This window comes from Mustela erminea, chromosome 6 (genome assembly GCF_009829155.1).
Source record: "Mustela erminea isolate mMusErm1 chromosome 6, mMusErm1.Pri, whole genome shotgun sequence".
Lineage (NCBI taxonomy): Eukaryota > Metazoa > Chordata > Mammalia > Carnivora > Mustelidae > Mustela > Mustela erminea.
The window spans coordinates 98,989,979-99,017,733 of NC_045619.1; the positions used below are offsets into that span (position 1 = coordinate 98,989,979).

General features: G+C 41.6%; 1 protein-coding gene and 1 pseudogene across 4 annotated transcripts; one reads left to right on the forward strand and one right to left on the reverse strand.

Annotated features, from left to right (window-relative positions):
• Positions 1–56: 56 nt before the first annotated feature.
• On the forward strand, positions 57–27,755 carry LOC116594018. Of its 4 annotated transcripts, none has more exons than XM_032348858.1 (3): positions 57–206; positions 18,185–18,667; positions 26,821–27,755. In XM_032348858.1, the coding sequence occupies exon 3, from the start codon at positions 26,878–26,880 to the stop codon at positions 27,616–27,618; it is 741 nt and encodes a 246-aa protein (XP_032204749.1). In that variant the 5' UTR covers positions 57–206; positions 18,185–18,667; positions 26,821–26,877; the 3' UTR covers positions 27,619–27,755. The 4 variants fall into 4 exon arrangements, with proteins under 4 accessions (XP_032204749.1, XP_032204748.1, XP_032204750.1 ...); XM_032348857.1 differs by lacking the exon at positions 57–206 and adding an exon at positions 537–617; XM_032348859.1 differs by lacking the exons at positions 57–206; positions 18,185–18,667 and adding an exon at positions 23,848–24,045.
• On the reverse strand, positions 6,507–7,242 carry LOC116594020 (annotated as a pseudogene).

Sequence of the window (27,755 nt, forward strand, 5' to 3'; positions counted from 1 at the left end):
AGCTCTGGTTTTAAACTGTCTGAGGTGAAATCTGCCCTGTGGCCACACCGGAGAGGCTCCCAACAGAAGGAAGCAGAGGTGGCAATGGAGGGAGAGTGATGGACTCCTGAGTCGCCTGTTGGATCCAAACAGTACCTGGCACCAGAGGATGATCCTGGGCAATCAAGTTATGGAGGCAATCCTGCATGGTTTAATTCCCTTCCTGGGTAAGGTAGTTAGTGGTTTCTGACATATGCAATGAAAGAGTCCTTATTAAAGTAATGCTCAAATATGTTTATCTTCTGTAGTGAGTTGAAAAGTGTTCCCACCAAATTCCTGTCCACATGGAACCTTAGCATGTGGCCTTAGCATGTAGGGTCTTTGCAGATGTTATCAGTTAAGATTTATTAGAGTGGGCCCTACATCCGATACTACTGGTGTCTGCATAAGAAGAGGAGAAGTCGCACAGAGACACACAAGGGAAGAAGGCCATGTGAAGATGGAGGCAGAGACTGGAGTGCTATCACTATGGCCAAGGAATGCCAAGCACAGCTAGGCCCCACCAGAAGCACGGAACAGCTTTTTCCTTTGTTTGTTCTTCTGGGAGAAACAAACCCTACCAACCCTTTTCCTATTTAGTAAGTTGTCTTTTCATTATGTTGGTTTCCTTCACTGTGTGAAACTTTAGTTTGATGTAGTCTCATTTGTTTATTTTAGCTTTTCATCCTTGCCTGCGGAGACTGGTCTAAAAATATTGCTAAGACCTATGTCAAAAAACTTACTGCCTATATTTTTTCCTAGGAGTTTTATGGTTTCAAGTCTTATATTCAAGTCTTCAGTACATTTAATTTTTGTCTATTTTTGCATATGGTGTAAGATAGTGGTCCAGTTTTGTTCTTTTGCAGGTAACTGTCCAATGTCCCCAACACTATTTATTGAAGAGACTTCCTCATTGTATATTCTTTCCTCTTTTGTCACAGGTTAATTGACTCTATATGTGTGGGTCTTTTCTTGGGTTCTGTAGTGTGTTCCATTGATCTATGTGTCTGTGTTCATGCCAGTACCATACTGTTTTGATTAATATAGCTTTGTAGTATAGTTTGAAATCATGGAGCATGCTACCTCCAGTTTTGTTCTTTTTCAAGGTTGCTCTGGCTTTTGAATTTTTTTGGTGGCTCCATACACATTTTGAGTTGTAGTTCTGTTAAAAATGTCATTGGTATTTTGATAGGGATTACACTGAATCTGTAGATTGTTTCGGTAGTATGGACACTTTAATAATATTAATTCTTCTAATCCATGAGCACAAAATATCTTTCCATTTATTCATGTCTTCAATTTCTTTCATCAATGTCTTTTTTTAATAAAGATTTTATCTATTTGAGAGAGGGAGAGAGAGAGCACACAAGCAAGGGGAGGTACAAAGGGAGAGGGAGAAGCAGACTCCCTGCTGATCAGGGAGCCTGATGTGAGGCTTGATCCCAGGACGCTGAGATCTTAACCTGAGCTGAAGACAGACATTTAACCGACTGAGCCACCCAGGTGCCTTTTTAGTTTAAGTTTTAACAGTTTAAACTGTATTCAGAGTACAATTCTTTCACATCTTTGGTTAAATTTACTCATGGGTATTTCATTATTTTTGATGAAATTATAAATGAAATTATTTTCTTACTTTCTTTTTCTTATAGTTATTAGTGTATAGAAACACTGAACTCTGTACGTTAATTTTGTATCCAGTGATATTGCTGAATTCATTTATTAGTTCTAACAGATTTTGGTGGAGTCTTTAGGGTTTTCTCTATATAGGGTTTTCTCTATATAGTATCATGTCATCTGCAAATATGTCTTTTTCCTATCCAGTGTTACTTTTTCCTGTCCAATTTGGATGAATTTTATTTCTTTTTCTTGTGTAATTGCCATGGCTAGGATTTCCGATACTATGTTGAATAAAAGTGGTGAGAGTGGACATACTTGTCTTATTCCTGATCCTACAGGAAATGCTGAAAGCTTTTCACTGTTGAGTATGATGTTAGCTGTGGGCTTATCATATATAGCCTTTATTATGCTGAGATACATTCCTTCTAGACCTACTTTGTTGAGTTTTATTCCTTATCATAAACGAACGTTGAATTTTGTCACATGCTTTTCGGTACCTATTAAGATGATCATATGATTTTTATCCTTTGTTTTGTTAATGTGAAGTATCACACTGATTAATTTGTGGGTGTGGAACCATCCTTGCATCTCTGGAATAAATTTCACTTGATTGTGGTATATGATCCTTTTAATGTATCATTGAAATTTTTTTGCTAATATTTTGTTAGGATTTTTACATCTATATTATCAGATATATTGGTCTGTAATTTTCTTTCTTGTGGTATCTTTGGTTTTGGTAACAGGGTAATGTGACCTTGTAAAATAAGTTTGAAGACTTCCTTCCTCCTCAGTCTTTTAGAATAATTTGAGAATAGGTACTAACTCTTCTTTAAATGTTTGGTAGAATTAAGCCATGAAGCCATCTGGTCCTGGACTTCTGTTGTTTTGGAGTTTAAAAATCACTGTTTCAATTTTATTACTTGTAATTGATCTATTCGGATTTTCTATTTGTGTGTGTGTGTGTGTGTGTGTGTGTGTGTGTGTGTGTGTGTTTCAGCCTTGGAAGATTATGTATTTTTAGGATTTATCCATTTCTTTTAAGTTTTCCAATTTGTTGGTGTATAATTGTAATAATGTCTTAGCCTTTGTATTTCTGTGGTGTTCATTGTAACTTTTCCTTCATTTCTGATTTTATTTATTTGGGTCCTCTCCCTTTTTCTCTTGAGTTTGGCTGTTGATTTCATTGATCTTTTCAAAGAACCAGCTCTTGGGATGCCTGGGTGGCACAGTCAGTTAAGTGTCTACCTTCGGCTCAGGTTATGATCACAGGTCCCTGGGATAAAATCCTGCATCAGGCTTCCTGTTCAGTGGGGAGCCTGCTTCTCTCTCTGCCTGTTGCTCCCCCTGCTTGTACTCTCTGACAAATAGATTTTTAAAAAATCTTAAAAAAAGAGAAAAAGCTCTTACTTTTATTGTCTCTTCTTCTTCTTCTTCTCCCCCCCCATCTCTATTTCATTTATTTCCACTCTGGTCTTTACCTTCCCTTTACTAATATTGGGCTTTGTTCCTCTTTTTTTAAAAGTTATTTTAGGTATAGAGTCAGATGGTTTATTTGGGATTTAAAAAAAATTCTTCCTCCATGTTTTATTTTATTTTATTATGTTATATTAGTCACCTTACAGTACATTATTAGTTTTTGATGTAGTGTTCCATGATTCATTGTTTGTATATAACATCCAGTGCTCCATGCAATACATGTCTTCCTTACTACCCATCACTGGGCGAACTCATCCCCACCACCCCCACCTCCCTTACGAAACCCTCGGTTTCTTTCCCAGAATCCATAGTCTCTCATGGTTCATCTCCCTCTCTGATTCCCACCTCCTTCATTTTTCCTTTCCTTCTAATGTCCTCCATGCTATTCCTTATGTTCCATATATAAGTGAAACCATATGATAATTGTCTCTCTGCTTGACTTATTTCACTTAGCATAATCTCCTCCAGTTCTATCCATGTCAATGCAAATGGTGGGTACTCATACTTTCTGGTGGCTCAGTAATATTCCATTGTTTATGTGGACCACATCTTCTTTATTCATTCATCTGTGGAAGGGCATCTCAGCTCCTTCCACCGTTTGGCTATTGGGTACATTGTTGCTATAAACATTGGGGTGCATTTTCCCCTTCTTTTAAGTATATCTGTATCTTTGGGGTAAATACCCAGTAGTGTAATTGTTGGATCATAGGGTAGCTCCATTTTTAAATTTTTGAGGAAACTCCACACTGTTTTCCAAAGTGGCTCTACCAGCTTGCATTCCCACCAACAATGTAAGAGGGTTTCCCCCTCCCCACATCCTCTCCAACATCTGTTGTTTCTTGCCTTGCCAATTTTTGCCATTCTAACTGGGTGTAAGGTGGTATCTCAATATGGTTTTGACTTGAATTTCCTGGATGGCTAATGATCTTGAACATTTATTCATGTGTCTGTTATCCATTAATATATGTCTTCTTTGGAAAAGTGTCTGTTCATGTCTTCTGCCCATTTTTTGACTTGATTTTTTTTGGGGGGAGGTGTCGAGTTTGAGAAGTTCTTTATAGATCTTGGATACCAGCCCTTTATCTGTAGTGTCATTTGCAAATATCTTCTCCCATTCTGTGGGTTGCCTCTTTGTTTTATTGACTGTTTCCTTTGCTGTGCAGAACCTTTTTATCTTGATGAAGTCCCAAAAGTGGAAAAAGAAAAACAAAGCTGGCGGCATCACACTGCCTAATTTCAAGCTATATTACAAAGCTGTGCCACGGTATTGGCACAAAAACAGACACATAGATCAATGGAACAGAATAGGTTTCTAAGCATGCATTCATTTCTTCTAGATTACTTATTGGCATATAACTGTTGATAAAAATTTCTAATGATTGTATATATTTCCTTGGTGTTATGATATCTCCCCTTTCATTCATAATTTTATTAATTTGGGTCCTTTCTCTTTTCTTTTGGATAATCTGGCCAGTGTCTCATAGATCTTATTAATTCTTTCAAAAAATCAGCTTCCAGTTTTGTTGTGTTCTACTGTATTTTTGGTTTCTAATTCTCTGCTCTAATCTTAATTATTTCCTTCCTCATGCATGGCTTAGGGTTAATTTGTTGTTGATTCTCTACTTCTTTAAGGTGTAAAGGTAGTTGGAATTTTTCTATTTTTTTGAGTGAGGCTTGGATGGCTATGTACTTGCCCCTCAGGACCACCTTTGCTGTATCCCATAGGTTTTGGACTGAAGTGTTTTTGTTCACTTGAATTGTTTAAGTTCTTTGATTTTCTGGTTGATCCAAACATTCTTGTGCAGGATTGTCTTTAGCTGCCAAGTGTTTGAATTTCTTCCAAACTTTTTCTTGTGATTGACCTCCAGTTTCCAAAGCACTGTGGTCTGAGAATATGCATGGAATAATTTCAGTCTTTTGGTATCAGTTGAGACTTGATTTGTGACCCAGTATGTGGTTTATTCTTGAGAAAGTTCCATGTGTGCTCAAGAAGAATGAGTAGTCTGTTGTTTTAGGGTAGAATATTCTCTGTGTATATATACATACACACAAACACACACACACATATATATGAGACACACTGGACCAGATAAACCATATATATATATATTTCTTTGTTGATTTTCTGCTTAGATAATCTGTCTGTTGCTGAGAGTGAGAGGGTTGAGGTCTCCTACAATTAACGTATTATTATGAATATGTCTCTTTATTTTGGTTAACAGTTGGTTTATGTAGTTGGCTGCTTCCATGTTGGGGGCATAGATATTTACAATTGTAAATTATAGATCCTCTTCTTGGATAGACCCTTTAAGAATGGTATAGTGTACATTGACTTTGTATCCTGCCACATTATTGAATTGCTGTATGAGTTCTAGTAGTTTGGGGGTGGAGTCTTTTGGGTTTTCCATAGAAAGTATCATTTCATCTGCAAAGAGAGAGTTTGACTTCTTCATTGCCAATTTGAATACCTTTTATTTCTCTTTGATTGCTGTTGCTAGGACTTCTAATACCATGTTGAACAAGAGTGGTGAGAGTGGGCATCCTTGTCGTGTTCCTGATCTCAAAGGGAAGGCTGTCAACTTTTTTCCATTGAGGATGATATTTGCTGTGGGTTTTTCATAGATAGATTTGATGAAGTTGAGGAATGTTCCCTCTATCCCTATACTTTGAAGAGTTTTAATCAGGAACAGATGCTAGATTTTGTCAAAAGCTTTTTCTGCATCAATTGAGATGACCATGTGGTTCTTCTCTCTTCTCTTATTGATTTGTTCTATTGCATTGATTGATTTGTAAATGTCAAATCACACTTGAAACCCAGGAATAAATCCCACCTAGTCATGATGGATAATCTTTTTAATGGACTGTTGGATTCTATTAGCTAGGATCTTGTTGAAAATCTTAGCATCCATATTCATCAGGGATATTGGTCTGAAATTGGGTGAGCCTGGTGGTGGGTATTATGGAGGGCACGTATTGCATGGAACACTGGGTGTGGTACATAAACAATTAATTCTGGTACACTGAAAAGAAATTTAAAAAATTAAAAAAATATATATATAAAATAATGGTATAATGTCCTTCTGTATCTCTAAGTACAGTCTTTAGCTTAAAATCTAATTTGTCTGATAAGAGAATTGCTACTGCAGCTTTCTTTTGCGGTCTGTTGGCATGAAAATTGCCATCCTTTCACTTTTAGTCTGGATGTATCTTTAGGTTCAAAATGAATCTCCTGTAGACAGCATATGGATGGGTCCTGCCTTTTTATACAATCTGCAACCCTGTGCTGTTTTATGGGAGCACTCAGGCTGTTGATAGTGATTATTGAAAGATATGATTTAATTGTCATCAACAATTAATACAATTAATTAATTAATTAATACAATTAATACAAGCCATCAGCTTCAGACGTAGGACCGTTGCCTCCCTAGTGGCAGCAGATCTCATAAAATCTGTCATTGTAATTGGTCCTGATGGCTTCCACCAGCTTAGCCAGAGCTCCTTTGTCTTCTGAGTTAACCCGTGTGAAGGTGACAGTGGTGCAGTTCTTCCCATCGACAGAAGCCCTGGTTTGACCTTCCCCTTGATAATGCAGTAGGAAGCCCCATCTTACGACACAGGGCAGGCAGGAAGACAAGCAGCTTAATGGGATTCACATAATGTGCAATCACTACCAGCTGAGCCTTCTTGTTTTCCACCAAGGTGGTGAGAGTAGTAACCCTTTAAGACTTTAAGGACAGGTGGCCTCTTAGGGGGGACAACTTCTTTGCTGGTAGCTTTCTACTCAGCTAGGGCCAACAATCTCTGCTTCTTCTCTTGCTTTGCCTTTGGTATCTGTGGGTCTGCTTAGGCAGCTGAGTAGCTGTTTGGCAGGTCAAGGCCTGAATGAACTGGTTAATCCTGGGAGGCACTTTTAGACGTTTATAGAGAATAGCCCTTTGCCGCTGCAGCCGGATGTATGGGGGCATTTGACAAAGTGGGTGAGGTCCCTTTTGGGCTGCATGTCCTGTCTGATGCCAAAATTCTTGAGTCTTTTCTCAAACAGGACACTGACTACCTCCTTGGCCCCTGCTTCTTCACAACATCAGGAATTGGGGCCCCCTTCCTCCCCTTCTCCTTCTTTCCTTTTGGCATCTTGGATGGCTGGAGAAGAGAGAAAACACCCCTGCTGCAATTACTGGTTGATGATGGAATGGAGGGAGAGGTTTTTGCCATGAAGAAGATGAGAGAGTCAGAAGATAAGGAAATAGTCTCTGATTGACTGGTATTTGTCTATTATCTCCCTGTATTTTCTGCAAGTGTATAATCTCAATGAAAGAAGGAGGGCCTGGGAGTCATTTTCTGCCTGTGTCTAGAAAGCACCTATCTCAGAGCAGATGATCAACAAATATATTTTGAATGAACTGTTGAATAAATGTGTTCGCTGAGGTTTAGTAAGTCTGAGAGAGATTTTTGTGTGCAAGAAAATTATTTATAATATTGGTGTCTCAATTATTACTCACTTAAACTGAGTTATGAAATTTAAGTCCCAATTCTTCCTCAAGCTTTTAAGTTAAACTTGGAAATCTTGCTAGTACATGTATTAATTTAGTAATGTTCCTTTAAAATAAGGACTATCACTTTTACTTGTTCTTTGATTCATGTGCAGTTAACTCATAAATTTAAGCTTAAATTGCCTTTAAACATTTAACAGTACTCAAAAGTTGATTAATTATATTTCCTTAGATATTTCAAATCATATTACAAATTTTATGTGTCTGCTTCTCTTAAACATTTCTAATGCTAACTAAGTAGACTTATAAATTTGACAAACAAAGCATTTCTAAGCATTTAAGCAACACTTGCAAATCTCATTGTTAACAAACTCTAAGAGGTTATTGCAGTAATGGTTCGTATCCTGATTTCTTCATACCTTCTTGAGTAATCCTCTCTCACTCTTACTCTGAGCATGATCATTGGAATTGCTTTGACCAATGGGACAATAGCATAAGTAACACACTGTGGTTTGCTCTCTCCTGCTGTGTTTGGAATCTTAGACTCCCACGTAAGGAAGTCCGGGCTAATCTAGTGGAGGATGAGAGACCATATGGAGTAACCTTTCAATCACCTGACCTTGACCATTCAGCCTGACCATTAGCATAGCTGGAACCAGACCGGACCAGAAGAGCTGTTCAACTGACCCACAGAATGAAGAGAAATAATAAGAGATAATTTTAGTCACTAAGTTTGGGTGTTTCTTAGTGTTGCAAAAGCAAACTGATATTTAAACTGAAATCCTTATTATTTGTAATAGGCCTTTTCAGGCCAGAGTTTTCCCCCTGAAACTGGGACTGTGCTCACTTTCTGACAGAATCTCTTTCATAGCTTCTGTACTCCTGATTTGAGTTGATGAGGTAATGAACCCCGCATCCAGATTGTAGCTAATTACTCTACTGCTGGATTGGATTCCACACCCTTCTAATATTTCTTTCCTTTATTAACTCTCACTTTGAAGTCATTTGTAGGTATCTCTCCTATGATCATTAGGGTCAGTTACCCTTCTAACTATAAAGTTTGAGCTTTTTATTTATTTTATTAAATTAAAAAAATTTTAAGTATTCTCTACACCCAACATGGGGTTCAAACTCACAACCCTGAAGTCAAGAGTTGTGTGCTCCACTGACCGAAACAGCCAGACACTCCAAGTTTGATATTTTTATTTTATTTTTTTTTAAAGATTTTTATCCATTTATTTGACAGAGAGAGAGACAGGGAGAGAGGGAACACAAGCAGGGGTGGAGGGAGAGGGAGAAGGAGAAGCAGGTTTTCTGCTGAGCAAGGAGCCTGATGTGGGGCTCCATCCCAGGACCCTGGGATCATGACCTGAGCCCAAGGCAGACACTTAATGACTGAGCCACCCAGGCACCCAAGTTTGATCTTTTTAAACAAATAAATGCATTTAACAATTTCTTGACATAATAAGCAATGTCAGTGCAATACAATTAATATTAATGCCAAGGTGATAAGAAAGAGAATAACACAACCATCACTATAAAGGTCATTTTCATGAGTTGAAATTTTCTCCTAGGGCACTTCCTGTTTTTCTCCTTCTGGAGTATCATTATAGGTTCATGATTTTTCTCAGATTTGTTCCAATGAAATGTAATGATTATTTCCTTTTTATTCAAACTGTAGTATCTCAGCCAACGAAAGATCCTTTAAACTTGCTCTTGTCTCCTCAGTGTTGCCCCAAATGGTCTGAAGCATCTCATTACCTGGAAATAAAGTATTTTACACCACAAAGATGGAATCAGCTACTTTTCACCAAACGTTGGTTGTTTCAGTGATATATTAGAGACCCCATTCAGGGACTGTGGTCCAGAAACAGATAGTCCTTCTTCTGAAATTTGGTCAGAAGGGCCATGGTAGCCTGACATTTTTTTCTAAAAAGATTTTATTTATTTGAGACAGAGAGAGAGAGAGAGAGTGCGAGTGTGGTGGTGGGGTGGAGGGAGAGAGGGATAGGGAGAAGCAGACTCCCCATTGAGAAGGGACCTTGATGCAATGTGGGACTCCATCCCAGGATCATGACCTGAACTGACGGCAGACGCTTAACTGACTGAGGCACCAGTCGCCCAATAGTAGCTCGACATTTTATCTCAATGCCTGTGTCATTTCCCTCATTTCATCTCATCAAACAGGCATTTTATTATCTCACATCAACACAAAAAGAAGAAGAGTGAGTACAATAAATATTTTCAAAACTTTTATTACAGCATATTGTTGTAATTGTTCTATTTTTATTTAGCTATTGTTGTTAATCTCTTACTGTAACTAGTTTATAAGTTAAACTTTATCATAAGTATATAGAGGAAAAAATAGATACATAGGGTTTGGTACTATCCTTGGTTTCAGGCATCCACTGGGGGTCTTGGAATATATCCCTGTGGATAAGGGGGAGACTATTATACTTTTTAAAAGTAGGAGTTCATAATGATGTCTTCAATACAATTTCCACTTTACCTAATCTTTAACTGTTGTTATGACATTAAAATATTTTATTTGCAACATATATTTTTAAATTCAATACAGCATTTCCAGCTAAATTTAGCAGAAGAGTTCAAAGTTGTTGAGCATATTGGTCACATTTTATGGAGCAGATTGAAAGATAGAGAAATACTACTTAAGCAGAGAGTTCCATCAAATTCTATAAATGATTAGCTTTGCTTTCTGTGAGGCAGAAACAGATGTACTGGGATTTCTTGCCTTTATCACTTACCTTCTAAGCAGGGGAACTTCCCAGAATCCCAATCACCAGAATATACCTGCGGGATGTCAGCACCATTCTTCTCAGACGCATGTTCTTAGCAAGGATGGAAATTGCTGCTTTTCCTCTATTTCTAAGACATATTCAAATTAGAACAAGAAAGAGTTATTACAAAAAAAAATGGTTTTTTAAAGGCATTCAGTCCAGGGATTGTTAAGCTAAAGTCCATGGATAAGTTCTAGGAAGTTTATAAACACTCAGAAATAATTTGCAAAATGTTTATTTGTTTATGTCTCTTTCCCTGGAAAGGGAATTCATGAATTTCATCTGATTCTTAAGGGGATTTTAGTATTAGCAAAACCACCACAAGCACAACAACTAAACCACAACATTGATTTAGTCTAATAATCTTTTCCCTTAGCGGTAAGTAAACTGACCAAGTGAATCACTGGTCTGAAATCACAGTTTGTGACAGAGCCTAGGACAGAGGGAACCAGGTGGTAAGCTTGGTAAAGAAGTTAGAAGTTCTGAACACCTCGATGAGGGTTCTTTCTCTTACATGAAGCCAGAGCAGGGAATCATTACATCTGAGAATAACTGTTTAATTTTTATTTTAAAAAGGGAGCATTGAGGTTTGAAGAAAGAGAGGGAAGGGATATAAATGATGGAACAACAATAATTCTGGGGGAAATTGCACAAGATGAGTCAAAAGAATCAGAGGCTTAGAAGTCATTGTCATTTACGAGCGACAGAAAGATGTGATGAGAGGTATAGAATTTTGTGTAAGTGCTTGTCAATAACATGGGTAGAGAATAGTGGTCATTGTAAAGGAAGTAAAATATAAAAAAGTTTGCAGAATATTTCTCATTCTGAATCCACGTAGGCTTCTTTATGGGGATTGACAAGTTGATATTATATGGAAACTCCAAGGACCCAGAATATCCAAAGCAGTCTTGGGAAAGAATAAACTTGGGAAACTTATACTCTTGGACTTCAAGACATTTTCCAAAGCTACAGCAATCAAAACTGTTGGTTGGTGTTGGCAGAAGGACTAAGAAATAAGTCAATGGGACATAGAGATTCCAGAAATCATGCACACTTACATGGCCATTTGATTTTTGACAAGGTGCCAAAGCAATTAAATGGGGAAAGGAGTCTTTTAAGGAATAATACTGAAACAGCTGGGGATCTCTATAGAAAAGAGTGTATTCCCACCCCACTTACACCATACATAAAAATTAATTCAAGAGGGATTGTAGATCTAAACATAACAGCGAAAATTGTACTGCCTCTAGAAAAAAAACAGAGGAGAATGTCTTGGTGACTTGGAAATAGATGAAGGTTTCTTAGGATGCAGAAAATAATAACCACAAAAAATATATGATAAATGAAATATAATGAAAATTAAAAACTTCTATTTATTAAACACACTGTTAAGGAAATGAGAAGATATGACATGAACAGGGAAATATATTTTGCAAGACATACATTTGACAAAGAATTGATATTCAGAACATGTAAAGAACTTCTTAATAGTAAAAAAAACCTCAATTTTTAAAATAGGCAAAGCATTTCAATAGACACTTCAAAAACTAAGGTATGTATGAGTAGACAATAAGCACATGAGAAAGTGCTGACCATCCTTATTCATTAGGGAAATACAGATTAAAGTCACAATGAAAAACCGCTATATACCTACCAGAACAGCTAAAGTTGAGCATACTAACAATACCAAATATTGGCAAGGTTAGGTTTAAAAATATTTTGGAAATCATTGTAGTAATTTGTATGTATTGTTTCTTTTCTTTTCTTTCTTTCTTTCTTTCTTTCTTTCTTTCTTTCTTTCTTTCTTTCTTTCTTTCTTCTTCTTTTTTTTGGTCTGTATTCTTTCTTAAGGAATTTGAAATTTGTAGGAGAATGTCGTGTTAGAGAGTCTGACATAATATACTTGCTATAGTGATTTAAAACCTCTAAGAGAATTTGATATCAAACTTGTGGGTTATTTTGAAATATGTAAAGAGCTGAATGATAATAGATTTGGATAATTTGAAATGTGTTTAAGAATCTGATTGCTGGGGCGCTTGGGTGATTCAGTGGGTTAAGCCTCTGCTTTCAGCTCAGGTCATAATCTCAGGGTCCTGGGATCAAGTCCTGCATTGGGCTCTCTGCTCAGCAGGAAGCCTGCTTCCCCTTCTCTCTCTGCCTGCCTCTCTGCCTACCTGTGATCTCTCTGTCAAATAAATAAATAAAATCTTAAAAAAAAAAAAGAATCTGATTACTTTCGGGGAAGCCTGCGTGGCTGAGTCAGTCAAGCATCTGACTCTTAGTTCTGGCTCAGGTCCTGATCTCAGGGTCATGAGATGGAGCCCCAGGTCAGGCTCTGCACTGAGCAGGGAGTCTGCTTGAGATTCTCTCTCTCTTCCTCTCCCTCTGCCCCTCCTCCTTGCTCACAATCTCTCTCTCAAATAAATAAATAAATAAATCTATCTTGAAAAAAAAGAGTCTGATTACTTTTGTAATGTGTTTAGATTTTAGATAATTTGATTTATGGAATCTTTAAGACTTACCAAGGTCTAGGAAAGGAGTTTAAGTGCTTTGGATGGTTCGGTTGGAAAGAAATGTAAGTCTGTTTTTTTAGGAGTTTGATGAGCGTAGGTACTGTTTTCATGGCTGGAGTTCAAGATGCCTAGAAAACCCAGGTATCCAAGCTTGTGAATATTATTTTCCCAAGACATAGATTTTAATTACTCTTGAAGAATTCTGTCCTTAGCTAGCAGAATAAAAATTTAAGAGAATATGCCATTACCTAATCAAATCGATTTCCAGAGTGGGGAAAGGTCCTGTCTGTTTGTTGGCATCTTAAAGATTTTATGATGAAATAGATTTTTAAGAAAGTTTTGAGATGTGAGAGAGTGGGCAGGACAGAAGGGCATTTTAGCACAGGAAACACTGAAAGGAAAGGCATAGAGTTTTTCCAGGGAGTGCAAGCAATCAAATGTGACTGGATCATGTAGGGGTTATAGTGGGAGAGTCAGGCTGCTTCAGTCAGTGCAAGAAGCCATTGGGAGTGCTGTGCAGGGAGTGCCTCTGTCTGAACTTTGGCTCCACTGACTCATCTGACAGTGCCATAGAAGGTGGGCTGGAGCGGCAGGGCCTGAGTGCTGGAAGACCTGCCCAGTCCTTCGTCTGCTTTTTTGTTCATCCATCCATCCTTGCATCCATGCATCCATCCAATCTTTCATTTAGTTGAGATTTCTTTTTTTTAATTTTAAAATATTTTATTTATTTATTTGACAGAGAAAGACACAGCAAGAGAGGGATCACAGGCAGGGGGAGTGGGAGAGCGAAAGAGAGAAGCAGGCTTCTAGCTGAGCAAGGAGCCCGATGCGGGATCATGACCTGAGCCTAAGGCAGACATTTAGCGACTGAGCCACCCAGACACCCCTTAGTTGAGATTTCTTGACCATTACACTGTGCCAGGCTCTGTGTTCAGGGGACCCACAAGTGGAGGGATATAGTCTCTGCCCTCTAGGAACTTCCTCGTATGTAGGGAAGACAGACAATGACTAGATGGCAAGGAGGGCGGTGCCTGCTCTAGCAGCAGCCGTGTGCTCAGAAGGCTGCAGGCTACCAGTTCATGCAGGTGTGGATGGCTCGCTGTGCGGAGAGATGAGGGCCAGTGCCCCAGAGAAGGTGGCTCTGTGTTCATGTCACCCCTGTCCACCTATGAGGTGCTGAACTATCTAACGTGGTGGCAGGGAACAAGGAAAGGAAAAAAATGAAATAAATCACTCTGTTCTGCATTTTATTACAAAAATTCAAACCTAAGGAAAAGTTGAAGCATAGTACTACTAAGCCTGTCCCACCCCCCACCAGTTCAATACTTGTTAACGCTCTGTCATATTTGCTTTACCTCTCTCCATGTATGTTTAGAGATGTTTGGCAGGTGGAGACATCATGATAGTTGGACCCCAAATTTTTCAGCAGAAACCTCCTCGGAGTAAGGACAGCTCACTGCATCAACGAAATGTCTTTGTGACACCTAAGATAGTGAACACTAACTCCTTAATATTCAGATCATGGTTGAATTTCTCCAGTTGTGCCGCTAAATGCTTTTACCGAGGTTTTTTCAAAATCTTGGTTCATTCAAGTTTCACATATTGCATGTGGCTGATCTCTTTATATCTGGAACAGTTCCCTTGCCTTTTAAAAGATTACATTGAATATTCCACATTAAAAAAATATTTTATTTATTTATTTGAAAGAGAGCACAAGCAGGCAGAATGGCAGGCAGAGGAAGAAGCTGGGGCTCAGTCCCAGGACCTTGGGATCATGACCTGAGCTGAAAGCAGACTGCTTAACCGGCTGAGTCACGCAGGAGCCGCAGAATATTCCACATTTTTATATTTGTCTTACAACTTCCTTGTAGTGTCTCTTAGCATGATATTTATTTATTTACTTATTTTGATTTATTTATTTGAGAGAGAGAGAGCAAAAGAGTGGGTGGTGGGTGGCAGAGGGGGAGAGAGAAGCAGACTCTTCGATGGGCAGCGAGTCTGACATGGTACTCAATCCTAGGATCCTGGGATCATGACCTGAGCTGAAGGCAGACGCTTAACAGACAGCCACCAAGGTACCCTGCATGATTTGTTCTATTCCTCACACTTCCTGTAAACTGGAAGTGAGGCCAAAAGGCTTGATTTTATTCAGGTTAAATCTTTTTGGTCAGAATAATCCCCAGGCAATGCTGTATATTTTATATGACACTGCATTGGGAAAACCAATAAGGTCAGGTTGTTCCCACCATTATTTACTTTATTTTTAAACTTTTATTTACTTTTTCATTGCTTTATTAAGGCATTCACAGACCATACAATCCCCTATCTAAAGTGTACAGTTTGTGCTTCTCCGTTGTCCCAGGGTTGCATAACTGTTCCTATTACCAATGCTAAGCGTGGCCACCTGGATGAAGTGGCGATATTCAGGAAAGAGAGACATCTGAATTTACAAAGATTTCTTGAGCTCTGTGAGTCAAACTCCACATGGAGCAATAGACTCAGGAAGGCCAACTGAGAGTTCAAGGGGTTCCCCGTGACCTTGGAGAATACAGACGCGGGGTGGGTTGTGGGGACAGAAGTCAGATCCCAAGAAGAATGTGGGTGCTGGTGCTGTGGAGCTCCCACAGGGCAGACTTAATTTACGAGGTCTTAAAATCACAGGAAAGCAAAGACTTGGGAGGTGGCTTGAAGGGGTACCATGCTGAGTGGAACTTGGGGTGGCTGCCACCCCTTTCCTCCACCTGCCATAGACCTGTGTGTCTGTACGCTCTGGCCCACTGCTCATCGACTGTAGTTCCAGGTTTGTATAGAGCAGCTATACAAACAGACAAGTTCAGCAAACCCAAAGGCTGGGTAGGAGCAGATGGGACTGTAAATGGAGTTTGCTGAGTGCAGACCAAGTGCCAGGCTGGGGCCTGGCTTCCCCCAGCTGTGTCATTTAATCCTTATAGCACCCTGTGAGGTGGGCATGTCATAGAAGAGCTAACAAGTTGGGAGAGATTACTAATTTTTTGCTTTCTTTTTTAAAAGAGAGAGAGCATATGAGAATCGGGTCAAGTAAGGGACAGAGGGGGAGAGAGAGAGATAGAGAGAGAAAGAATCACAAGCAGGGTCCATGCTGAGGAGCCAGACCTAGGGCTCCACCTCACAGCCCTGAGATCATGAGCTGAGCCAAAATCAAGAATCAGACACTTCACCGACTGAGCCATCCAGGTGCCTTGAGCAATTGCTAATCTACCCAAGGTCACATAGCAGGGTTTTGGGGGGCACATGAATTGAGTATATCAGTTTTGAAGCATGCTCTCCATGCCTCACTGCCTCCTGGGGCCTTTAGTCCTTGAGCCCTCCTGTCTCCAGCCTCCCAGCCCAATGGTCTCCCCTTCTCTACCCAGTCTGAACTCCAAGGCGGTCTCTAGGACTCTGAGCACTGAGCCAGGCATCTCTACGGAGCTGGGTTGGGGACCTCGACACCGAGCATTGGATTCACGCGGGGTCGTGGTGTGCACAATGCCCAGTTCCAGGAAACACTATCAGTACTAGAATCTCGGTGAACGGCGCCCCCTGATGTTGTGCAGTGCACAGCATAAGAACCTGTAAGCGAGGTCCCAGCTAAGGTTTCTCCATCCCACCCTTCCTCCCATTCTTCCTTTTTCTGTTTCCTTTTTTCGTGAGGAAACAGCAAGGACAGGTGTGAGATCAAGGTTACAGTCGGTGTGATTAGACCCGGCGACCTGGTGCCTCCTTGTTCCCGGTGGAGTCACACCTGAAGTTCATTATTCTCAGCAGTCAACAGAGAATGAGGAATCTTCCAGGCTAGGGGTGGGAGGAACATAGGCCTGCTTTCTATACTGTTTTTAGGCTACCAAACCCCGAGAACCCAGAACCTCCTGTTTTGAGTTCATGTGTGGGGGCTGGGATGGCCTAGCCATCCTTCTGCTCTCCAGGAGGTGGGAACGTGAGATGCGTTTTGCCCCATCCACAGTTGATCAGGGGACGGCTGTTTGGCCTGCCTTTGTGTTTGCCTGGCAGTTTCCTTGCAAGAACCTGAGCATGACTTTTTCTGTTTCTGTGCATTTCTTGGAGTGTTGCTCCTCAGCCCTCATGGAGGGGGACTCCCAAGGGCATGCCCTTACGGGTCCCGAGCCACCTGTGAAAATCGACGCCCACCTCAGGACACTTTGGCAGGAGCACCAGGAGCAGCACAGGCCCGGGCGTGATCTTCTACCTCCCTCCCTAGCATTTGGTCTTCTGGAGCCATAGTTGGTAGTGGCCGCTAAGGGTTCACAGACCGCTCCCCCTGCAGCAATTGTATGATTTTTTTTCCACCTCATATTGTCCTTGACCTTTCTCAGCCACTCGTTGTACATTCTCTTGGTTCTCTGAAATTACCTGATTCCGCCTCTTCTTCGGTCAGATATTAGTTGGATGTTAGTTCGGCTGGGGCAGAGACATCCAGAAGAATGCTGACTTAGACACTGTATTTCTGTTGCCTGTAGAAGTTCAAACGGGTATGGAAACTCTGTTTCGGAAGTCTTCAGGAGGCCAGACTCCTTCTATGCTTCTATTCCTGGGGGAAGGCCCTTCTCTGCATCTGGGGACAGCATTTCAGCGAGTGAGAATGGGGAAAAAGAGAGGGAAGGAGGTTCCGGAAGTTGCCACCTCCCCTGCTCACATCCTGTTGACTGGAGTGTTTCTGACAGCAGGAGAGGTTGGGAAATGCAGTCTTATTAAGGGAAGCTGTGTACCCAGCTCACAATTCTAGTCCTATGAGAGAAGAGTGGGACGGCAGTGCCTGCCACACATGGGCTGGGCTCTCAGGACCTCTGGTTCCATAGGACAAGGCTGCGGGAAGTGGTGAAGCAATCCTCCCACCTGCTCCTGATGGTCTGCAGGAGTTTCCTCCTATCACGTGCTGCTGTGTGGCCGGAGTTCAGACTGGCCCAAAACCATGCTACAGGGAAGGTGACTTTGAGATTATGGTATGCTTGTCTTCTGTCCAGAGTCCACCATTCCCTTAGACAGGGCACTGGACCCTAGCCTCACAGATCCCATAGGCACTGCTGCTGGAGCAGCGTCTCCATCCGTCCCTGCACCCACCCCTCCACTCTGAGTCAGAGGTTGAGTTGAGGATGCTCCCTTCTTCCTGTTGATGGTTCTTGTATGTTCCTGTTTTGATAGGAAGCATGTCCTCTGGTTAGATTGTGGGTGTGGTGTGTATTTGCTCCTCTGGCGGTCTGTGCCATCTTTTTTTTACTTCCCTTGCCTCCTATAGATGCTATGATGGAGAGAAAGTCTGGACTGTGTCCTGAAGGAGTGTCAGCCTCACTCATCAAGCCAAGGGCAGTGACGTAAGTTCCTTCGTCAGAGTAATAGCTGCGGTTCTCCCGCATGCCAGCACTTGGTTGTTGGCAAGGACCCTCATCGTGCAGCAGCAGCTGCCATTCAAACATGCCATGCCATGATTATGGTCGCTTCTGGTTCAGGTACATTGCTTGTATATATACCACACCGTTCTAGTACGATGGGCTCACACCTGCTATGTAGCTATCAGACTGGTGCATTATTCATGGGTCAGATGGAGACCTATTTGGGTCCTGACCTTGAGGGAGCATCACAAGGGGAAGAACAGCAGTCAAGATGCATCCTCACGCTGTCACGGCTTCATCTTTCGATGCTGGATCATGATCTCATGCCCAGAGCAGCATGGCAACATGCCTTCAGTGTCCAGATGCCTTATGAACTACAAGTTCTCCAGGTGAGATGTTCTGCCTGCGTATTTCGGGGGCTCAGTGGTGTTCTTGTTAGACAGGTGCAGACCTGCTCTTAAATAGGAGGTATCAGTTTCCTCTTTGGTTTCCCCACAGCTCCTACCAGACAAGGAATTCCCCTTGATGATCTTGAGGGAAATGCAAGGAATGGGGAGTTTTCAGCCCAACTGTAGCAAAAGGGACTGTTCAGTAGTGAAACTGATGATGAGCAGGAGGAAATGGAGACTGGGTCAAACCCAACACCTGCAGCCAATGCAACAACATGTTTTTTATGAAAAAGAGAAAGCTGAGAGGGGTCCCTCTGCAATCCAAGGGCCCCCTGCAAGACTTGCAAAAGTTCAGAGATGAGTCTTCTTGGCTCCTGAGCACTCTGGCATCCCCGTTGTGACAGCCTTGGAATTTCTGTAGCTATTTGGGTTATGACCTCCTCCTGGCTGCTGTTTCAGAAACCACGGGGCTTATTGTCTGGGCTCTCCATTTGTGAGAGTACACACTCCTATCATAGTCCTAGGTCTTGATCACCTCGTTTATTTCTGGGGCAATGTGTGGCATGATTTTATTTAATTCAAGCTAAGGCGGTGTGGAATACATCATCTTAAACACCTCTCTTCGCCCAAGTGGGTTATTACTTAATTACTTACTTATTCAGCTCCTTCAGGCCCTAGGGGTGCCACAGAGAAAAGAACCAAGTCCTAATGTAAACCAGTGTCACAAACTTCTTGTTCCTTTTTGTCTTTGATGAGGTGGTTTGAAGGGTGTTAACCACTTCTGATGGGTGGGGCCACCAAGGGTTTCCAGGGCAGTTTCTGCACTGCACACAGGGTGGGCCTCTGTACCTCCCTCGGTTTCCAACACTGTTCAGCTCTGTCTCTTTCAACTGCTCTGCTTCTGTGGCAGTGACTCCTTGCTTTGCTCAGACTCATGCACTCTGACCCTGAAAGGAGGGAGTGAGGGGGTGTCCTGATGTCCTTACTCTGATCAAAGACCTGTTCCTGAGATGATGGATGTCACCTGGAACACCTGAATTCTCATCCATGGAGCTCAGGGGACATTGTTTCCAAACTCAGCCCACTTTATGAGTACCTTGACATGGACTTCCCATCTCCTGGCTGTCCTGGGGCTAGGGCCTTACCCCTAGCAGCACACACATCTCTGTGCTTTTGCTAGTCTTGTTGGAGGCCCTTGGGTTGCAGAGGGACCCCTCTCAGCTTTCTCTTTTTCATAAAAAACATGTTGTTGCATTGGCTGCAGGTGTTGGGTTTGACTCAGTCTCCATTTCCTCATACTCATCATCAGTTTCACTACTGAACAGGCCCTTTTGCTAGAGTTGGGCTGAAAACTCCCCATTCCTTGCATTTCCCTCGTAAATTCCTTCCAAGCTCACCTGTCCCTCCTTCCCTCATTGTCAGTACCAGATGTGTCAAAGCTAGGTAGGTGGCATCCGGTTAAAGATTGGATTGAGAGAGGACGGGGCCGTTCCACGGGAAAAATCCCTTTTAAAATTGAGAGGCCATGGGCTCCAGAAGCTGCTTTCAGCTCCCAGCCCTGGGCTTGCAGGTTGTCCCGATGCACAGAGAGTGCTACTTGCAATTAGTTCACCAGGGCCAGGGATGCTAGCCAGCTGACCGATTCATGGTAGTCTCACCCCGAATGTGAAGAGTACCCATGTTGAGAGCCCTGCACCTCACTCTGCTCCTGCTCTGAATCAGCAAGCAGCACCCCAGGAAAGACTGACTTGAACCGCAGCCCCTCCCTGCCCCTGAAAATCCAGCTCATCTAAGACTTGGGGTCTAGTCCAGCCCACAGTGGCACATCCCTACAGAGCCCACAGCTGAGGGCCTGAAAAGGTAACATGGTGTGGGACCTTTTGCTCACTTTGAACTTACCTTGTTTGTGTCTTGAACCACAGGTCTTTCAGACAAAATCTGCCAATATCTGCTGCATGGGATCTGCTGGCCACTTACAGTGTTCTTCCTCTGTTCTTTTGCTGCTATTCTGCACCACCCACTTTCACACCCAGACAGGGTATTAGTGTAAAGTGAATAGTAGATCATGACACTTCTCTACTCGAAATATTTTGATGACTTTCTATTATTCTTTTTTAAAGATTTTATTCTTTTTAAAATATTTTTTAAAGATTTTATTTAAATTTTATTTGACAGAGATCACAAGTGGAGGCAGGCAGACAGAGAAGGGGAAGCTGGCTCCCTGCTGAGCAGAAGGCCTAATGTGGGGCTTGATCCCAGGACCTTGAGATCATGACCTGAGCCGAAGGTAGAGGCTTTACTCACTGAGCCACCCAGGCACCCCAATGACTTCCTATTCTTTTTAGGATAAATCCAAACTTTTGCCAGGCTCCCAAGGGCCTTCATTGTATCTTCTGCTCTTACCTGGCTCTCTAGACTCATTGTCTACCAACCCTACCTTCTTCTCTGACTCAGATGCCTCTGGGTTACTGCCTAAGCTGCTCTGCCTGTCCACACTTGTCTGCTACCCACACCCTTGTACCATTTTTCAGATCTCAAGTGCAAAGTGATACCATCCAGAAAGTCTTTATTAGAAGATTAGGCGGGGTACCTAGCCCATGGGCTCACATTCTTTCTGTCCTAATAGCTGTCTCCCTATGTTGAAATCTCCTTAGTTAACTCTCTCTCTCTTCAAGCTTCAAGGAGGTGGCCGAACATGTAGATGGTCTTATTTATTATTGTAGTCCCAGCATCTAGCACAGCATCTGGCACATAGTAGATGCTCAATAAATACTAGTTGACTTAACTAATTATCTTTTAAAAACCATTTTTGATATTTGAATACCTATGTTTATAGCAGTATTATTCACAAAAACCAAAAGGTAGAACAACCCTACTGTTCACTGATGGTTGAATGGATAAGTAAAACGTGTATAGCCATACAATGGAATATTATTCAGCCTTAAGAAAAGAAAGAAATTCTGACACATACTACAACATGGATGAACCTTAAGGACATTATGCTAAGTGAAGTAAGCCAGGAACAAAAGGACAAATACAGTATGATTCTCTTATATGAGGCCCCTAGAGTCATCAAATTTATAGAGACAAAAAGTAGAATGGTAGTTGCCAAGGACTCAGGGGAAGAGGAAAGGGGAGTTAGTGTCAAATGGATACCGAGTTTCAGTCTGGGAAGATAAAAAAGTTCTGGAGATGGATGGTGGTGATGGTTTTATAAATAGCATGTAAATGTATTTAATGACATTAAACTGCACGCTTAAAAATGGTTAAGATGGTACATTTTATGTTATGTGTATTTTGTTACAGTAAAAAAAACTATGCTAAAAATCACTTTTATAAAACTTCAAATGAGAAAAATAAAACCTCCAGGTAATGTTGGAGAGAGAGTGAGAAAGAGAGAATGAATTAGGGGCTCATGCTGGGGAACTGTGGTCAAGATTCAGGAACCCATAGTGGGCAGACCAGGTTTACAGCCCTCGTAAAGTGTCCTTGCATAGCCAGCCTCATGGTCTCTGGATGTGCCTCAAGTTACCCTCTGGCCTGCTCAAGACTGCTGCTGCTCATTTCTTTGTTCATTTCAGCTGAGATGATTGACATGAACACTTGAGGTTTTATATACCACTGTCCTTAGAGTCTATTCCACCAGGCAGGGGACCTTAAAAGAAGTTTCTTTGCAACTTTGGGAATAAAACATTATTCAAGCACTCAGTGGCAGATTGTTCTCCAAAGATGACCACAACTGTATCTCCCATCTTGCATTCTTTCTGCAATGACACCCTCTTGCCAGGAGGGGCATCTATTTCTGTGTCCTTGAATCCAAGATAGCAGAAGTGACATTGTGTGGTTCTGAGGCTAGCCTCTAAGAGGCAGTGTTGTTTCTGCTTTTTTGCTCTCTGGAAGAGCCAACTGCCATGCAATAAAGAAGCTAGAGATAAAATACTGAGTGATGAGGTTGCCAGCATGTGCAGTGAGAGAGGCCATGTTGGGGAGCTGAACATGTGTTATGTGAGTGAAGCTTCTTGGACCTTCCAGGTCAAGCTTGCTACCATTAGACCACAACTTCATGGACACCACTTTTGGAACAGCCAACCAGGCCCTGCCCGGATATATGACCCACAGAATTTTTAGAAATAAATAAGCCATTGCTGTTTTAGGTTACTGAATTTTGAAATGGTTTGATTTGTCTCAAGAGACAACCAAAACCCCATCTTCTACCAAATTAAAAACGAGAACCTATAGTTGTATTACAGAGCATTCTATACCTCCACTCAGTTTGTATTCACTGTAAAAATATTAAAATAAATAAAAAAGAAAGAAATCCACCCACAAATCCACCATGTTAATGCTTTCTCTATTTCCACTTATCTGCATGTTGTTCATTAGTTTAAGATAGGCATACATAGCTAAACAATGTTGTGTTTATTGAGCACATAACATTTTGCAGTTTTTCCCTCTCTTAGCATTGCATTTTTCATTCACATATTCAACAAGCATTTACTGAGATCTGCTTTATGTCAGCCACTGAGAATTTAGACCTAAATGACTACATACTAGTTTTTCCATATTTTAAATAATTTACGTAATAATTCCTGTGAAATTGCTCTTTAAATCAAACCCAAATTAATCCAGGTGTTTCTTTTCTTGTCTATTTATAATTTTAGCTCTGAAGAATTTGTGTTAATTTACAATATGACCTATAGTATCAAACCATAAAATTAAAATTAAAATTATCAAGGAAGGAAAATAAATATGCCATGAACCTAGTCAAATAGAATTACTGTAATTGAACATGTAGTTCTGAGATTTCAGGCAAGGCAAAAAAAGAACCGTGAAGCAGTCATTCTCATTGCTTGACTTAAAGCAAGCTCATCATTCTTCTAATGGGGACGGAGATCCTGACTTCCCTACCCAGGAGGGGCTGAAGACAGCATAGGTAGAGGAGGGCCAGCCCTCCCAGGAACTTGGCTGGGAGGAAGAGTAGAGAGTGTTGAAGCTAGGTAGGGGAAATGGGATGTTGGTGGGAAGATTCTGTAGAGAGGCAGAAACCGAGGATTCAGGGAAGACAGGGTCTGACTCACGGGTAGGGTCTCTCAGAAGTCTGGGACTCATGTGGAAAATGAGGGCGTTTCTTGGATGGCAATTTCTTTTTGTTTTTCAATTTAAATAAGTTTTTTTCAATTTAAATAAGATGAGGGTTTAGGAGAGTGGGGTTGAGGGTTTGAGGAGAATGGGAAAGGTATCAGGTATTCCTTGTTGAATCTGCTGATAGACTACTGGGGATCTGAATCCAGGAACAGACAGAAGGCAAAGGACAGATCATGACACAAATATCACCAGGGCCTGGCTCCTGACCCCATACAAACTCTTCCCTCTACAAGGTAGGGGACTTGATCTGAAGGTTCTTCTACATCTGCTTTTCTGAGAGTGATGATTCGTTGCGGCTGTGAAGATAGGCAGATGGCAGAACCAATGGGGCAGCTAGCTGGGAGATTCTAAGGAGTGGAGCAGTTGGGGAGGAAGGAGAGGTTTCAACCCCTTGAGCGCCAGGTTTTACATGGGAAAGGACAGAAGAGACAGGGCTTCAGAGCTGTGGCAGCAGAAGCAGGGACAAACCTCCTGGACAGACAGGCTCCACTCCTCCAGTTGCCTGCGAGTTTAGTCCCTACTCAACACACGTTACTGGAGATTTGATGCTTTAATTTCAGTTGACTGGGATTTGGCTACCAAGTTGTCTCTGAAGGAAGAAAAGCGAAGATCTGTGGGCCTGGACACCAACTGCTTTATTTCCCGCAAGAGTTGGCAGGTGAGAGTTCAGGGGCCCACCATGGCCCTCCTCCTTTCTTCCCTGTCACCTCTGGGCCATGCCCTTGTGAAGCAGGTGAAGTCCAAAGTTCAGGCTGCCCGGTTTCTAATCCTGGCAGCTCCATGTGCTTGGCAGTATAATAATCATGGAGGAGTTTCTTAAGCATTCTAAATCTCAGTTTTCTTCTCTGGAAACTGAGAATACTTATCTCATAAAGTTGTTCTAAAGAATAAATGAGATAATGAACCAGGTAACTGTCTACTTATAGTAGAGTGCCTAGCAGATAATAAGTGCCCAGAATATGTATTGTTTTCCCACTGTCCCGTCTACCCCTTTGGCTCTTTTCCTTGATCAACCACTGCCCTTGGTAGGCTGAACAGGTAGTCCTGCATCCATCAGCTTACTCTGGAGTCTGCCTCTCATGATGCCTGTGTATGGGCTGTTTGAAGGATACTGAATGAATGATGTGACCTGATACTTGGGAGTAATTTAGAAATATTGCTGAGTCTCAGGCACCTTTGAAGAAGACTTTTCAGCACTAACCGTGACAATTTTTCAATAAAAGTCCTAAGCATCTTAAAATTTTTTATTTATTGATTGAGAGAGAGAAGAGAGTGAGGGAGTGTGGGAGAGGGGCAAAAGGAAAGGGAGAGAGAGAATCCCAAGCAGGCTCTGCCCCCAGTGCAGAGCCTGACACCCTGCTGGATCTCACGATCCTGAGATCACGGACCTGAGCAGAAATCAAGAGCTGGACACTTAATGGACTGAATCACCCATGTGCCCCCTAATGCATTTTAAAAGCCCTGAGAAAATAAGTGTTGGTAAGGATGTGGGGAGCCTGGAACACTTATGTATTGCTGGTAGGAATGCAGATGGCACAACAGCTGAGAAAAGCATCGTGGTCATTCCTCAAAAAAGTTAAACATAGATTTACCATGGTATCCAGGAATTCCGCTTCTCATTATATAGTCGCGAGAAGTGATTGTAGAAACTCAAATGTATTTGTACACCCATCTAGTCGCTTTATACACAACAGCCAAAAAGTGAAATAACCCAAATGTCTATCAATGAGTGAATATGAAAACATGTATTTTATCCACACGGTAGAATATTATTCAGCCATCAAAAGGAAGGACAACTTGACACTTGCTACAACATGGATGAAACAAAGACATTATGCTAAGTGAAATAAGCCAGACACAAAGGATAAATATGGTATGGTTTCTCTTAGAGGTGGTTCCCAGAGTATTCAAACTCATAGGGACAGAAAGTAGAGTGGTAGTTTCCAGGGAGTGGGAGAGGGTGGGGGGCAAAGGGGAGTTACTGTTTTGGGGCAGAGCTTCAGTTTAGGAAGATGAAAGTGTTCTGGGGGTGGATGCAGTGTACATGTGCCTAATGCCACAGAAGCTTATGCTTAAAAATGGTCATAATAGTAGATTTTATGTTAATGTGTATTTCATCACACACAAAAAAAACCCACAAAGAAATTTGTTAAATGCTCATACTCTAAACCTTAAGTTATGATTGATCACTGTCATGTGCAAGAACATATTTAAGAGAGGACAAGCACTGACAATTAACAAAATCAAACTAAGAACGATATTTACCACATTTTACTCTTCTATAATGTATTTAATCCAATGGCACAGGGTTTGCCATATATAGGTTGTCAATAAGTAGCCGGTGTTTTTTTTAATCATTGTTACTGCTATTATTGTTTGTATTATTTATTATTTATGTCATTATTGTTTATTATTATTATAATTATTATAAATAATGTATGGTGCTAGGCACCTCTGAAGAGTTGTGGATGGAACAGAATCATGGGCAAGAAAGAAAGGAAATGTGCTTACTATTCTTTTCCTCTGTAGTCCTAGGGCATCTCCTGGGAAAGATACAAAGTATAGAGATTGCCATAGGGCTTCTAGAACAACCAGACACACCTGAATTGTTAAATTCACCAATTCCTTCCACCCTTCCTTTGTTCATTTATCAAGTTTAATTAGGTCCTTAGATGTAATCATTCATACTGGATGATATGGCTGTTGTACATGTAATAAAGTTTGATTCCTTACCTCCGGAAGCTGATAGTCTAGTAGGAGAGATGGGATATGTAATTGTAGTGCATTTGGGCATGTCCTGAGTGCACAGCCTTTCTCAGAGGCTGAAACATGGAGAGAGGAATAACCACAATGTAGGGGTACAAATACTACCCATGTGTAAATATGTGAAACTAACTGCTGGTGGCAGATCTAAACTTGAGCCAGTCAGTCCCTTGGATGTCCTCAGGGTTCTTGGCACCCGCTCCCACGTTCTAACACTGTGTTCTTTCGTTTTTGCCTTTCCTGAGGTGCCGTGGAGAGTTCTCCTGGTCTCGGATTCCGTGATCTGTTGAGGGTCTGAAGAGATGGCTGCAGCAGCAGTAGCTGGACTGATCCCTGTGCTACACTCGGTGGCTGGTGACAAATCCAGCTACTACATTGGGCGGCAGCTGTGGTTTGGCTTCATTGCGGTTTATGGAGTGGTGGTATACGTGGTGCGCATGCCGTGGGCCTCCGTCCATGAAGATTTCTGGTGCCACGGCAACATCACCAATCCTTGTTTGATTGAGTGTTTTGAAAAACGTTTTAGAAGTCCTGTAGTGGGAATTTGGTACTTCTTTTTCTTTATTTTTTTGGCCCTTTTCTTCCTCATGGAATTCTTCTTGGCTCAGATTCGGCACAAGCAGATCAAAGTCAAATTAGTGGAGTCCGTGGCAAGTGAAATGGAGGAAGGCTCCATGGTGGGGATCCAGGAACATGTCCCTTCCCCGAAGAAGTCCATCCTGAACTTCCACCAGGAGAAGATGCTTTTGCTTTTGTACCTTCTTTACTTCCTCCTGCAGGTTGGTGCACAGTGCGTGTTTTCTTTCCTTCTCATGTTCCAACACCTGCCCTTGGTGAGTCAAGCCATCATTCACTGCAGCACCGACAGCTGCCCCGGGCCCTATTTCTGCCTGATCAGGGGTACTATGGAGAAGCGAATGTCCATCTACACCCTCGTCACCTTGTCCTTCATGATCATCCTCTTCTGCTCAGGTTTCTTCATATACAGCATCCATCATTACCTGTTAAAAGGCATTGCCAGTGCAAAGTTTTGGCTCGACTAATTTTGGAAGGTTTTATTGTGAGTCTTTCCTCCCTTGCACTAGGAACTTCGTATTCCTTTAAATATTGTGTCTGGGGCAGGGCTTCCTCCTGCTAACTTTCTTTGCTTTAGTCCTTCATGAAATAAACCTTGGATGTT

What these genes read in the sequence shown, in the direction of transcription:
- LOC116594018 (XM_032348858.1), top strand. Translation starts at nt 26,878, where the DNA reads ATGGCTGCAGCAGCAGTAGCTGGACTGATCCCTGTGCTACACTCGGTG.